Source organism: Petaurus breviceps, unplaced genomic scaffold, assembly GCF_028583685.1.
Source record: "Petaurus breviceps papuanus isolate PSGF00001 unplaced genomic scaffold, PetGlider_PUasm1.0 64, whole genome shotgun sequence".
Classification (NCBI taxonomy): Eukaryota; Metazoa; Chordata; class Mammalia; order Diprotodontia; family Petauridae; genus Petaurus; species Petaurus breviceps.
Genome location: NW_027186428.1, coordinates 6,164,418 through 6,179,953, shown reverse-complemented (window position 1 = coordinate 6,179,953; position 15,536 = coordinate 6,164,418). Strand labels below are relative to the sequence as shown.

The window sequence follows — 15,536 nt, the reverse complement described above, 5'->3', positions numbered from 1 at the left end:
GAGACAGAATGGGGTAAACTATCTCATACAGAAGAGGCAAGGGATAAGGGGTACAATGGAGGGGAAGAACAGGAAGGCATAAGGGAATGGGTCAACCTTATACTCACTGAATTTGGCTCAGGGAGGGATTGACATACATACTAAATAGGGTATCTCACCCTACAGGAGAGTAGGGGGGAAGAAGATGAGAGGGGGGATAATGGAAGGAAGGGCAGGCTGGGGGGAGGGAAGTTGGAAGCACCTACTTTTGAAAAGGGACAGGACCAAAGTAGAGAATAGCTAAAATGGGAGATGGGATAGGAGGGAGGGAAATATAATCAGTGTTCTACAATTTATCTACTATGGTAATGTTTTGCATTAGCAACACATGTACAACCTATATTGAATTGCTTATCTTCCCATTAAGGGTGGGTGACAAGGGAGGAAGGGAATGAATCTGTAATTCAAAGTTTTAAAACCAAATGTTAAAAATATATATATGCTATTATCTAAAAAAAAGAGAGAGAGAAAGATAAAGAAAATAATGCAGGGAAATGCAGTTAGTAATCATAACTGTGAGTGTATACTAGATGAACTCACCCACAAAATGGAAGCTGATAGCAGAATGGATTAGAAAATGGAATTCAGAGGGCAGCTAGATGGTGCAGTGAACAGACCACTGGCCCTGGAGACAGGAGGACCTGAGTTCAAATTCGGCCTCAGACACTTAACACACACACACACACACACACACACACACACCCTGTATCCTCGGGCAAGTCTTAACCCCAATTGCCCTACCTTCTCCCCTCCAAAAAAAGCAAAAAAAAAAAAAGAAAGAAAATTTAATTCAGAAATATGTTGTTTAAAAACCACTCTTGAAACTGAGGCATACACAAAGTGTGAAAATAAGGGGCTAGTGCAGAATCTATTATGCTTCAGCTAAAGTTAAAAAGACAGATAACAATCCTGATTTCAGACAAAGCAAAAGCAAAAATAGGTCCAATTAAATGAGATAAGCAGGAAATCTACATCTTGCTAAAAGACACCATAGACAATGAAGTAACACAAGTACTAAATATATATGAATGGCATAGCATCCAAATTCTTAAAGAAGAATTTATAAAGAAGAAATACAGGAGGAAACAGACAGTAAAACTATACTAGTGGGGGACATCAACTCTCCCCTCTCAGAGATAGATAAATCTAACCATAAAATAAATAAATAAGAAAAAAGTTAAGGAGATGTAAAGAATCTTATAAAAGTTAGGTATGATAGACCTTTGGAGAAAATTGAATGGGAATAAAAAGGAGTATACTTTTATTTTTTCTCAGCTGTACATGGCATCTACACAAAAACTGATCATGGCACAAAAACCTCACAACCAAATACAGAAAAGCAGAACTATTAACTGTACCCTTTTCAGATCATAATTCAATAAAAATTACATTCGATAAAGGTGTGTGGAAGATTAAAAATTAATTGTAAACTAAATAGTCTAATCCTAAAGAATAAGTGGATCAAACAAATAAAAACAATAAATAATGTCATTACAGAGAATGACAACAATGAGACAACATTCCAAAATATGTGAGATGTAGCCAGAGTAATACTTAGAGGAAAATTTATATCTCCAAATTCATACATCAATAAAAGAGAGGGGGAGGCCAGGTGGTGCAGTGAATAGAGCACTGGCCCTGGAGTCTGGAGGACCTAAGTTCAAATCCAACCTCAGACACTTAACACTTACTAGCCATGTGTCCTTGGGCAAGTCACTTAACCCCAATTGCCCCTACCAAAAGCAAAAGAAATAATAATAAAATAAAAGAGAGAAAGAGCAGATCAACAAATTGGGCATGTAACTAAAAAAAACTAGAGAAAGAACAAATTAGAAATCTCAAATTAAACACCAAAATGGAAAACATTCATAGCAGCTCTTTTTCGTGGTGGCAAAGAAATGGACATCAAAGGGATGCTCATCAGTTGGGGAATGGCTAGACAAGTTATGGTATATGATTGTGATGGAATACTATTTTGAGATAAGAAATGCAAGCAGAATGGTTTAAGAAAAACATGGGAAGATTTTTATGAACTCATACAAAATGAAGTGAGCAGAACAGAGAGAACATTGTGTACAGTAATAGCAATATTGTAAGAATGAACTACTATGAAAGACTTAGCTGCCCTAATCAAACTAATGATCTAAAACAATTCCAAAGGACCCATGATAAAAAAAAAAAAAACTATCTACCTCTAGAGAAAGAATTGATAAACTCCAATGCAGACTGAAGCATACTTGGATTTTTTTTTTTACTTTCTCTATTTGTTTGGGGTTTTTTGGCTGTTTTCATTTTTAACATGGCTAAAATGGAAATATGTTTCACATGAGATCACAAGCACAATCAATACAAAACTGTTTGCCTTTTTAAGGAGGGAGGAGGGGTGAGAGGGAAAGAAACTGGAATTCAAAATGTTAAAAAATATATATATATATAAAATTAAAATATTTTTAAATTAAATTAACAAAGTAATAATTTAATAAAAATAAAATTTAAAAATTAATGTTAAAAATTTTTATATGTAAGTGGGAAATATTTAATGAAATAAATTTTTTTAAAAGAAACATGCCTCTTCTCGGTTCCTGGGCCGTGTCCTCCAAGCATAATTGTCATCCCGATTGTCATTCATGTTCTGGTCGAAGTCCTTCAAACCCATGGCACCAGGTGGCACCTTTTGGAAGTTGAGGCTGGCTTCTGGGATGTGCTGTACCAGCTGCAATAAGAAAGGGCACAGATAGAGAGAGAAGTTCTCTAGGAGCTAAGGAGAAGGACTGGAGGCCACAGACCTGATAGCCAACACCTTGTCCTGATAGCACGGAGCCTCTAGCTCCCCCTCATCCCCTGCAACAAACACACTCCCATAGCTCTCTCCAAATCCACAGGCATTTCCAAGCTGTCTCTGACACTTGTAGAAGTCTTCATCCTTTCCAAAATAACTTTCCAGACATTGCCTCACTCATCAACACCCTCTGAGGCAGGCGGAGCTACTATTACTATTCTCATTTGGGAGATGAGTAAAGAAATACAGAGAGGTTAAATGACATGATAAATAGTGGAAAGATAGCTGGCATGGGGTAAAGACCTGGGTTCAAATCCCAGTCCTGTTACCCATTATTTATGTGACCCTGGGAAAATCACTTCCCTTTTTCAAAGTCTGTTTCCTTACTTATAAAATGATGGATCTAGGTTAGATGATCTTTAAGGTCCCTTGAAAGCTTTAAATCTTATAATTGTATGAATTGACAACATTTTTTTGGAGGGGGGAAGGCAAGGCAATTGTGGTTAAGTGACTTGCCCAAGGTCACACAGCTAGTAATGTGTCAAGTGTCTGAGGCCAGATTTGAACTCAGGTCCTCCTGACTCCAGGGCTGGTGCTCTATTCACTGTGCCACCTAGCTGCCCCTTGACAATATTTTGTATGAAAAAATTGAGGAGGCCAAAAGAAGCTAATGCTATCTTAGATCATATTAGGAGAGAGGAATAGCATTCAAAATAAGGGAGATGATGGTCCTGCCATGTTCTGGTCTAGTCAGACCCTTTTCATGGATCTGTTATGTCTAGCTCTGGTGCCATATTTTAGACAGACACTGATAAGCTAGAGCATGTCTAGAGAAGGAAGACCAGACTGGCAAGAGGACCAGATATCCAGGATCAGTTCAAGAAACTGGCTTGGAAAATGCTTAGGGGATGATAGCTTTCTTCAAATACCTCAAGGGCTGCCATGAGGAAGATTAATAAGGCTTGTTATGCATGGCTTTAGAGGGCAGAATAAGGAAGTAACTTATTAGCCTCTTTCTTACCAGGAGAAACTCCCAGGGCTCAGCACAGTGCCTGACATATCGTAGGTGCTTAATAAATGTTGATTCATTAGGAATAAAAACTGTCCAAAAGTAGGTAACAAGTTTCTTAGTAGGTAATGAGTTCCCCCTCAATGAAGGTCTCCCAATGGAAGCTCCCAATGGAAGTCCCATTATTTTGTAAATGGGACCAGCGTCTCCTCTGTTTTCCTGTAACAGGCATTAGCTCTCCTTAAAAATGCAACAAAGCTGCCTCTGGGCCCTGATTGGCCCCTGCTTTCACTGATGCAGCCTCTTCATCACCTAAGTCCCACTCACATAGAATTGGAGCCTCACCAACTTGGTAGATGTCTGAGGATGATGTGAGTCACCATACTCTGCCCTACTGACCAGATGGCCTCCACCAGCATTTCTATTTGGAGAAAAGGTAAGACTGCATCTATGGAAGCTAAGTGCCATTGTGTCTTTGTTATATATCCTTGTTGTGTTAGAGCAAAGTTAATCTTTTGTTAACTGTTCAATAACTTATAAGTGACTCATTTTGTCCCAAAATTGAAATTGAACTAAAAGGTGTTGGACCCTCCCTTAACACACTTGCAGGGGATGGGGGAAAGGTAATTCACACTCAGACAGGGTGTGGACTAGATGCCCTCTGAGGTTCCGCCTAGCTCTGAGACTCTATGGGTGCTCCTATAAAAAAGAATTCCAGATAAGAAACTCCAGTTCCATCTAAGGCTACTATGTGACTGATTTCTGAAGAGAGATAAACCTATTGGTTCATACACAAAGCCTTGTTCTATCTCTAGCCATAGCCAGAGGCGTTGTGATGGGCTCTGAGGCTCGAGGAGGAGAAAACCTTGCAACTTCCAAGAATGTGAGACAAAGTTTCCATCCAATCGATCAATCAATGAGCATTTAATAATCACTTACTATGTTCCAGGGCAGCGAGGTGGCACAGTGGATAGAGCACCAGGCCTGGAGTCAGAAAGACTTGAGTTCAGATACTTACTAGCTGTGTGACCATGGGAAAGTCATTTAACGCCGTGTGCCTCAGTTTCCTCATCTATAAAATGAGCTGGAGAAGGCAACGGCAAACCACTCCAGCATCTTTGCCAAGAAAACTCCAAATGGGGACATGAAGAGTTGTACATGACTGAAACAACTGAAAAACATGTGCCAGATCCTGAACTAAGCCATGACGGCAAACATTTAGGAGTCTCTGCCTGTTCCAGAGTGAGTCTAGGAAGCAGTGTAGCCTAGAAAGATGAAGTCAACTGCCCAAAGCCACATACATAGCTGGTTCTCAAGGACACAACTATCCTCCTCTGGGCAGACTCCATGCTCCACGGTCCTGAGACATGAAACCTGGGTCAGTCAGAGAAGCATTCCCTTTTTAGATGTGAGGGGTGGATCATGCACATGCCATTGGACACAGTTGATGCACTGGTTGGTTCTGATGAATTGCCTTTCTTTTTACTCTGTGTTACAAAGGATAGCTTACTAGACAGCAGGATAAGGAGGTAATTATTTGGAAAGGGAAATGATATAAAAACAAAAGATAGCAATAAAGATTTTTTCTAGAAATAGAGATGCTTATTGAATTATCATCCCAGACATTTTATGGATGAGTTGATCGAGGATCAGTGAGGCTTGCCCAAACTAGCATAGCATCATGAGATTGATTCCTCTCCCCTTGTGTTCTTTTGAGAACTGGACAAGACGTTAAAGACCATCTAGTCTAACATCCTCATTTTATAGCTAGAAAAACTGAGACCCAGAGAAGGGAAGGGACTTATTCAATCAAGGTCACACAGCAAATCAGTGCTAAGTTATGCCAATACTGGAACCTACACCTCCTCTAGGAGATCTAATCCACTGAGCCACTCACCTCCCTATTAATACTTCTTGTTAAACCAAGGGGACACAAGACCAAGAGCCTTCAGAGGCACCTTCGGGCTCATGGCTTCCTTATGAGAACTTATCCAAGGTTAGGTCATATTATCTGAGGCTCTGGTAACTAGTGTTAGCCACTCCCACTGAAGAAACTCACCTCCTCTCTGGCAGAAATAGTGGAGGCTGGGGTGCTGGGGACAGAGCTGAGTGAGGTGCCACGGCCAGTTCCTGAAGAGCTCTGGGAGTCTCCATCCCCAGCCACATCCTGGATCTCTCTTGCCAAGATGGCAACATCTTTCACCAGAGTCTGGCTTAACCTGCAGCCAAAAAAGATAGGCCAAGCCAGTTCAGAATATCCCCAAGCTCCCAGAAGGCCAAAATAGCCCAATTCAGCTTAGGGGACAGGACAGACAAGAAGAACCCTAACCAAGGAAGAAGCTGCCCCATTGGTCCTCCAGTGGGGAGTGTGGAGGAACTGGAATAAGGGGCCTGAATAGCAGTGGCCTGAACCTTGGTACCAGGACCAGCTTTACCTATTCCCAGAATAAGTAGGCAATTAGAGGTTGCCAGCTAGGCCACTCAAGTCACACTCCACCAGCCTATCATTGGGCCTGACATGCTATAATCTTAGCAGATCTGGGCCCAATGCTTCCCTATATAACCCAAAGGGCAAATCCCTAAAAGGTGATTTTTTTTCTCTTCACAGCACATTAAACTCTGAAGCACAGACCTACCTGATTCCCTGCTGCAAACAGACATGCCTGGATATTCCTCATCCTTCAAAAAGCCTCATGTGACCCTACCATATCTTCTTTGCCACCAACTTCCTCTCCCCTTACTCACTCCTAACCCCTTGCAATCTGGCTTATGATGACATCATTCAGCTAAAACTGTCCTCTCTAGACATCCGTTATCTCTGATAGCCTTTCTCAGTTCTCAGCCTTCTTTTGATCTCTCTGCAGGATCTGACATTGTTGACCATCCTGATTTCTCTCTTCTCTCTAGGTTTCATAACAAACTCTAGTTTGGTTCTCCACCAACACATAAACACTCTGCCATTCTTTTTTCCTGGGTCATCATTCATATTACACCCTCTAACCATGAGTATACCTGAAGGCCCTGTCCATCCTGGATCCTCTTCTCTTCTCTGCACCCCGCGTTGCTGATCTCAACAACTCCCATAGGTTCAATTATTACTACACAGACAACTCACCAATCTACATATCCAATTCTAGTTTTCCTCCTGAGCTCCAAGCCTCTACTCAATTTCAAAATGTCCAACATGTCAATGTGTCATTACCTCTTCCCCAAAATCCACCCTGTTTTCTGAAGTTCTCCTATTTCTTTTAAAGACACCAGTCACCCAGATTCACAAACTCAAAGTCATCCTCAAATCCAATAAGTTTCCAAGTCTTGTCATTTCCACTCTAACAACGTCTCTCCCATCTGCCCCATCTTATTCCCATCTCATGGCCACCTCCCTCTTATATGGAGTACTGCAACAGTCATATTGATCTCCCTGCCTCGTCTCCTCTCCAATCTTTCCTCCCTGCAGCTGCCAGAGTGATACTGCTAAGGCACGGGACCCACTCCATACTCAATAAACTCCAGTGGCTTCCTATTACCTCTCTGTATTTGATCTAGCACCAAATACAAACTTTTCTTTTGGCATTTAAAGCTCTTCACAATCAGGTTCCAACCTTCCTTTCCAGGATTATTGTTCATTACTCCCTTTTATGCACTCTTTGATCTAGGCAAACCTTTCCCATCTCCCATTTCTGTGCTTTTGTATACTTTATCTCTTAGGCCTGGATTCTGCTTCCTTTTTACGTCCTCCTCTTAGAATTCTTAGTTTCACATTCAATTCCTTTATTGTTAGTTTCCTAGTTTAAAAGCTCAGCTCAATTGTCAGCTTCCATATGAGGTCTTTCCCAACCCCTTTCCTGTTCTCCCCCCAGCTAGTGTCTCCCTCCATCAACTACTTTGTAGTTAATTCATATATATTTTATTGCTACTTATATATGTAAATATTGTCTCTCATGTTTTCTTTATATCTATGCTCAGGACTTAGAATGTCAGTAGGAAACTTAATAAATGCTTGCTGATTAAATATTTGTTTTTTTTTCCCTGAGTTTACCAATAATTAGACAAATGAACAAAGAAGAAATCTCAGTTCCAATCTAATTTAATCCTCACAACAAGCCTGGAAGTTAGGTCCTATTTTTATCCCCATGTTATAGCTGAGGAAGACAAAGGTAAAGTGCCTAGGGTCACAGAGCTAGTAAATTTCTGGGGCTCGATTTGAACTCAGGTCTTTTTGACTCTAGGTCCAACATTCTATCCACCTAGCTACGAGAAGGAAATATTTTTGAGTTGTATATAAATAGGGACCAGGCTACACTGAGCTATAAACATATGCTAACTTAGTCCTCCTTTTGAGCAAACATTTGTGAGAACAGGTCAGCTGTGGCTGGGACCAGGAACCAATATGTGTTTAGGGAATCAAATAAAGCTAATTCAACCATATTCAAGCCTGTAACTTGGAGCTTATGAGAACAATTCCCAAGAAATAACGGGACAGTTTCAGAGAATCATGGGAAGATTTCTATGAACTGATACAGAGTGAAGTGAACAGAACCAAGAGAACAATTTTTACAACATTGTGCAGATAAACAACTTTGAAAGACTTAACTGACCAATGCTATGAGCCAATCACAATTCCAGATGTTACCTACCTCTTGGCCCAGAGGTGATAGATTTGGGGTGCAGACTGAGACATATACTTTTTGGAAATGGCCAATGCAGTAATTTGTTTTGCTTAAATGAAAAGGTGTGGGAGAGGCGAGAAGGAGAGAAAAATTGATTACTGTGAATTAAAAAGTGAATTAAAGTTAAATTAAAAACATTTCTCCAACCATTGGGTTATCCACTGGGGTATCATAGGGAAGAAAGGAAGCAAATCAAGAAGACCAAGGGTGATCATATCCTACCTCTGACATATAACTAGCTGTGTGACCATGGGCAAGTCACAACTTTTGTGGGATCCAGCAGCTCTCAGTGGCTAAAGATTCCAGACAAGCTGCCAATGTACATAAGTGGAGAGAATAGGAAGTTCTTTACACAAAAAAATCTGCCCCCCGAAAATAGGGAAAGTTATTTTCCCTTATGCAGAATGTTAACTGAAATGTCACTGCTATTTGGTGGAGAGCCTTGGTTCTTGAAGGCTATGTCACTGGCTGGTTCTGCTATGTTGGAAAACACAGACCTGGTGAGAGGCTGGCCACTGGGTGATGAACTTTCCCCCTCCACAACTCTTGAAGCCCATCTCCTAAACAAGAGGAGTATAATATGCGCTAGTAGAGAGAAACCCCCAAGTAGATGAGATGCCACGCCCTTGATGTAATGAAAAGAAGACCCAATTATAAGGGTTATTTTGGTAACACTTTCTGCTTCAGGCTAAGCTGAACCAAATATCCTCTGAGTTCTAGGATTCTAGAGGCTTCCTGGAGTCCTGATACTCACCTGGCAATCTCAGCGATCTCTGCTGTCTGTACCATGAAGTTGTAGCGCTCAGGCTCCTCATCCTCGTCATCCTCATCGGTGTCCCGCCCGTTACAGGATCTAGGCCGGCCCTGCCCAGTGGCCCTCTGGGTCTGAGTGGCTGTTGAGGCATGGGAGCGTTTGTGTTTGGGAGAACTGTGGGTGGAGCCGTATTCCTCCTCCGAGGTGGAAGTGCAATCTGAACCCTGCTGCCTCCGCCGGGAGTCTTAGACAAATGAATTGGTTTCAGACACAAGGAGAACAAAAACAGAAAGGAATTCAGAGCCCAGGCAGCCTAGGCCAAATCAAACTGGAATGAATCAAACAGGGCAAAACAAAGGTGGGGGGGCAGGGGGAGGAAGGGAGGAAGGGAGCCACTTAGAACCTCTCAGGGGCCCTAAAGAGAAGGAAAAGGTTTGGGTGTCATGAGCTTCCTGCACCAAGTAGACATAGCAATAAGGGGGTTAGGAGTTAGCAGATTCAGTTTCAGGATGCAGCTGATTAGCTTTGTGGCCCTAGGTAGTTTCCCCAAAAATGAAAGGAGGAGATTGCACTAAAGGAAACTGCAGGTCTGTGTCAACTGAAACGTCCTATGATTTGCCCGTACTACTTAGCAGAATTGCCTAGAATGGAAGTTGAGCTGGCATGTAGAGGGCCTATAGAGGATACATGTGAGCTCTGCTTTGTCAGCCCTTCTTCCCAGAAAAACCTGCAGCCCCAAAGCTCCTACCGGAGCTCCTCAGACATCCCCAAAGTCACCGTCATCAGGAAGGGGAGCTTCTTGTCTACAATGGGTCCCATATCTTCCCAAGGAAGTTACATGGACACCCAAACCAGGCCCAGGAAATTAGACCAAAGCCACCCTGGGCCATTCAGGCAGGTAAGGAAAGTTGGCCCTCCTGGGAGAGATGGAGAAAAGTTAGGTTCCCCAAGGAGGGGCAAGTGACACTCTCTCCCATGCTTCATGCAGGCAGGTGTGGGCTGCACCTTGGTCCACCTGCTGGACTCTCCCAGGCCAACCCATCCAAGCTGCTGCCCTGGTCTACTGACCATCCAATATAGGGAACTGGCCCCAGCTGGGACAAGAGAGGTATATTACAACTGGAAGTTGACCAAGAAGAAGGTAGAGGAACCATCTCCAAACTAGAGGGACTTTGACTGTTGAAGAATTCTGTGTTTTGTTCTGGTAGGTAAATTATTCCCTGTTCATGAGTCCTGTGTGTTCCAAAGGACAAGGCTCAGGTCTTCTCTTCTCTATCCCCTCACCAAATTGTGAACCCCCTAAGGACAGGGACCTGGTCTGCTGCTCCTGCCAATCCCAGGGCTACATACATGGGAGATCAGTAAAGAGATGCTGAGCTGAATTGTAAAATGAAAGAACTGAACTAAACAGTCACTAAAGTCCCATACATTCTAAGATTCTGAGGTTCTATGAACTGGCTGTTTCTTAAAGATTTTCATTCCAGCAGCAATGGCAGCAGCAGGAGGGGCTGTGCTCACCCAAGAGTCCAGGAGGTGGAAGGCACTGAGACTCCAAAGCCTCTCCTCATATGTGCTCTCCTTCCCCCAAGAAAGCCAGGCTATCTCACCTACTGCCCCCTCCTCCCCAAGGGGATGCCCCTCATGCAATTCCTGGAGAATAGGTTTCCTACCAAAACAATAAATTGTCCCAGAAAGTAATAACAAGTCTGACCCAGCCAATGTACAAGCTTCTGCACTTTGGCAGCCTCTCTCCTTGGCTAGACAGATACTCCAGCCTGGGATCTAGTAAAACTACCTCATTCTGGGGCCCACCCCAAGCAAGGCCACCTTCCTCAGGGAGGTGCAGAGAAGGGAGAGGGGAAAATCCCAAGCCAATTCAGCATGGACACAACCAGACAAGGTGGTTAGTAGAAGCTGACTGTTAGGCAGAAGGAGAGTCTGGTTAGCAAGGAGCTGCTAACAGGTGGCAGGAAAGAGGAAAGAGAAAAGATAAAAAAAAAAAAAGAAAAAAACCTTGCCTGGAGCACCCAGGGTCTTGTAAACCAAAAACCAATTCATTTGGAATAAGATTGAAGCTCTAGCTCTTTTCTGGGCTTAATGGATGACCTGGGGCTGGGCCCTACAAGTCACGGACAGCCAGGAACATGCTGTGAGCCAGTCTTAGATTTCCCAGGGGTGAACTCTGCATGTCATTGGCAGTGACCAACTTCATTAACAATTTGCAAATAAAGGCAAGGGGCATTTGCCTTTGAGGGCCTTTTCTTTTCCCTCTAGATACAGAGATGAATGAAGACAGCCCCATGGAGTCTATAATATTTCTCATCTTCAAAGAAGGGCTGCACTGTGGCAAACACATGATTGAACACAGAAGAGGAAGGCACTGTTTTCACAGATAAAACAGAAGTGACGCAGGAGAACAGATGCATGATCAGGCCACTGGACCACCTCTGATGCTCCTTCCCAGACCATCTCTAATACTGTTCCCTCTCCTTTCCTTCCTTCCTTTGGAGCCCATACCCTCCTCTTATGGGCCTCCCCTCTCGCCATCCAAGAAGCCCCCTGATCTTCAGGACACCCTCAGGGTAGAAATTACCTGTTGCCCCCCACTGAGTCATAAGAGGAACTCAGCCCCAAGTGAAGGGTTATAGGTGCCACAGGGAGACTGAGCAAACCAAGGTAGGGCTTGCACAGGTAAGACAGATTGCTTGTCACAAAGGAAGCAGAATAAGGCAACTGTCTTAGTACAATGCTCCAGACAAGTACTGCACCTGGATTCTCCCTTCTAAGCCCCAGAACATTCCAGTATTTTGTGTATCCCATGATAAAAGCTGTAGTCGGCTGCATACATATTGCTATCACTTCTGTATATCTGTAGATGTAAAATACACATATAACTTGTGTTTTTCCCACTTTGATCAGACAAAGAGCTTTGACAGGCCCAGACCATGTCTTACGCACACCTGAGGTCTCTAAGGCTATGGCCATATCTCACTCTCTTTCTCTCTTCCAATGCCAAGCCCTAAGCACCCAGTAGGTAACATCATAATGACTAAGGCTACCTCTAGAACTGGAGTTCTTAACCATTTTTGTATCATAGGTCTCACTGACAGTCTAGTAAAGCCCATGAACACATTCTTAGAATAATGTTTTGCAATACATAAAATAAAATACGTAGGACTCCAAAGGAAGCCAATTATATTTAAACACAAGTTATCAAAATATTTAAAAATCAGTTCATGGATCCCAAGTTAAGAACCCCTGAGCTAGGGAAAGATTTTAGGGCTCTGAAATGCATCAAAACCCATCTGTTCTTATGCCCACCATCTTGATTTGGTGTCTACAAGTGGGACACTTGACCTGCTCAACCCTTGGCCCCACCAGAGGCAGAGACTTACTAGAAGAGGATGAGTATCGGGCGCTGCCTGAGCGAGCCCTGTTGAAAGGCTGTTTTGCAGCAGCCACAGCTGCTGCTGTTTTCCGGGCTGCAGCACGGGCTTCTGACATGGTCGGTTTCCGGCTTGAGTAGTAGGACTCAACACTCCTTCCAGAGAAGCCTGTCCGGGCTGGGGCTGACTCCAAATCACTCGGCACTGTAAATGAGCCGGCCCTCTTCCGGGGCATGGCAAGAATGTCCAGGCGGGACAGCTTCTTGCCCTCTGACGCCTGCTTGGATGTGGCCTCAGGATTGGATGCAGTGGCCCTTTCATTCTCAGCCCCTTCATTGTCTGAGGTATCCCCAAGCCTTGCCCGCCTAAGCTTGGAGGCCCGAGTGGGCCGTGGTGTGGACAGGCTATTAGACCTTGTGAGGATCTGTTGTACTTTCTGCACATTGGCAGAGACCCGGCCATGTTCTTCCTTAGTGGTGGAAGGAGAAGGAGGTGGGGCTGAGGGCTTCCTCCGGGGTGTGGGTCTGACTGGCTGATGCTCAGGTTCTGAAGTGACAGTATCTGGACCTGATATGTGGGGGTGACCAGAGCCCCGCTCATCATCTGTGAAGTCCAGAGATCCACAGGTTCCATTGTTACGTTTAACCCGGAAGCGCCGGCTTCCTTCTGGGGCTGGCCCTGGGCGATGCTGCTTCTCTGAGAGCCGCTCGCGAGCACTGGGCACAAGACCACCATTGCTAGAATCCTGGATTGAAGGCGCAGATGACGGTCGCTCTTTCTGTGAGCCATTGCCCACAGCCACCTTGCCCTTCTGGGTCTGGCCAGACCCATTCTTCCCACTGAGAAGGCTAACAGTGCTGGATGTGTCCACATCAGAGTCGCCTGATAAGGAATCCTCTGGCTGTGTGGGGGTGTTCTTGGCATCCTCCCCAGGAGACTTGGCAAGGATCTTGGCTTCCAAAGCTGCAAGAGCCGTCTCCGTCTCCTTCAGGATTAAGTGCGTATCCTGAGTATGGTAGTCCATGCGGGAGGCCCGGGCGGTCTCCAAGTCCTTCAGGAGGGGATGGCTGGATATGTGGGGGAGCTTGTTGAGAGTAACGCTGCTACTTCCCCGCTCTTTGGTAAAGCTCTCTTGACGGACAAAGGATAGGGCCTCCTTTGCCACCACTGCCGAACTGTCTTGTTCTGGGGACTGGCTGGTCTGCAGGGAAATAGTCATCTTCCCTGTCATGCTGATATATGTACCATTCTCCTCCTTGGCTCTGGACCTCAGGGAAGGGGAGCTGATGATTGGCCGCAAGGGGGACGACCCCTGATCCACAGGTTCCTTGTTGGTTCGGGATGGTGGAGGACTTGGGGAGAGTTTGGAGGGGAAGTTGGGCTCCTTGTTCTCATCTCCAATATAGAAGGACATGGGGGCTGGTTCCCCTGCAGTCTTGTGTTTGGAATGCTGAAGCTCTGTAACTGGTGAATGCAGCTGGCCCCTGGGCCACTCTGACCTCTGGGCACTATTATTCTTTCTCTCCCCAGGCCCAAGACCGTCATCTGATTGGCTTCCGTCACTGAGACTGTCTGGGTCTAGATCTTCTTGGATGAACAAGTGGTCCGCCGGATTCTCACAGGACTCTGAGGCTGGCTGCTTGGTTGAGTTTCTCTTAGTGACTTCAGAATAGGGTTCTGGCCCCATTAAGCCGGTCAGCACAGGACTTTCTGCTTTGTCACTTGGGGGTAGTTGGGGAAGTAGTCTCCGTGTTCTGGAAGGCAAGGTCGGCTCCAGCTCCCCAACTCTGTGGTTGGTGATGTCTGTGAGAACAGAAATAACAGATCCATTAAGAGAAGATTTGTTCCATTGACATCCTGCCTCCCTGCCCCCCCAGAAGCACAGTTAGGTCATGATAATGTTACAGGGTTTTCTCATATCACCCCCCTAAATCATCAACTTTCCCTCCCCCAAAGAGGCATGTGGAATCCAGGGTTCACTCACCCAGCATATCCACAAGGTTGGACTAGGAATGTGGGCTATGAAAGTACCCCCAATTCACATTTGTTTCTGCTGAAAAAGTGACTTGAAGGGAATAAGAGAGACAAGGCCTCAGGAGAGCCTTCTCCTGTGTCTGAGGATCAATCAATAACCCTTCTAGGGAACAGGGCACCTTTCCCAAATTAGGGGCCAGCTTGCAGACCCCAGTGAGGATCCTTGCGGTTCTCTACCACCTATAAAATAAAGTCTAAACTCCTCCTCCTGACATTCAAGGGTTTTCAAAATCCAGCCCCACCTTCAACTCTAAACTTTCCTTCTCTCCTCCCAAACATGTTCTTTTTCCCTTCTCCCTCCATCCCAGGCAAGCTATTCTCCTCACCAGTCTCTCCTCTTGCTACCCTGTTATCTAAACCTTATCTTTCCTTCAAGCTCAAAATCCATCTCCTCCAGGAAGTCCTCTCTGACTATTCCAGCCTGCACTATCTCCCTGAGAAACCAACCCATCTACTGAAGCCCAAGGTCACACATGGTCCTATGCTGTTCTCAGTCTCACTTTTTATCTCCCCAGTCTGACTAGGAGCCTCTAGGACAAGATCTCTCCCAGGCTTTGAGCTCTCTGAGGACAGTGCCTGAATCTTCTCCTCTTGTCTGCGGACACATTAGGGGCATCTTATAATAAGGCTCCTTGCCTTTATGACAGGACCATTCTGTGCTCTAAATCTGTTTTCTTTTGCTTTCTTGCTTATCATTGATAAAGTTCTTTTTTTCTAAAACTTCACCCATGTATCAGGGGTCAGAGGGTGATGAAGGTGGCCTCTATACACCAAGGTCAGAAAAATCCAAGGAAAAATCCAAAGCATGGACTAATAGAAGTGGGAGAGAGATGGAGAGGAAATCCCTTTGGGGGGCTGGTAAGAA

The 15,536-nt window shown here is 44.6% G+C and overlaps 1 protein-coding gene across 3 annotated transcripts in view; it reads right to left on the bottom strand.

The window, feature by feature from the left end:
* The window catches only part of CEP170B (centrosomal protein 170B), a 132,719-nt gene that overhangs the window by 30,282 nt on the left and 86,901 nt on the right, over positions 1-15,536 (bottom strand). For 2 of the 3 annotated variants that reach the window (XM_069103834.1, XM_069103835.1), the window contains 4 exons: positions 12,647-14,440; positions 9,252-9,495; positions 5,887-6,046; positions 2,609-2,752 (listed from right to left, as the gene is read on the bottom strand). In XM_069103834.1, the coding sequence (XP_068959935.1) occupies positions 2,609-2,752; positions 5,887-6,046; positions 9,252-9,495; positions 12,647-14,440 (2,342 nt within the window). The remainder of the gene's footprint in view (positions 1-2,608; positions 2,753-5,886; positions 6,047-9,251; positions 9,496-12,646; positions 14,441-15,536) is intronic. The other variant, XM_069103836.1, reaches the window with a different exon arrangement.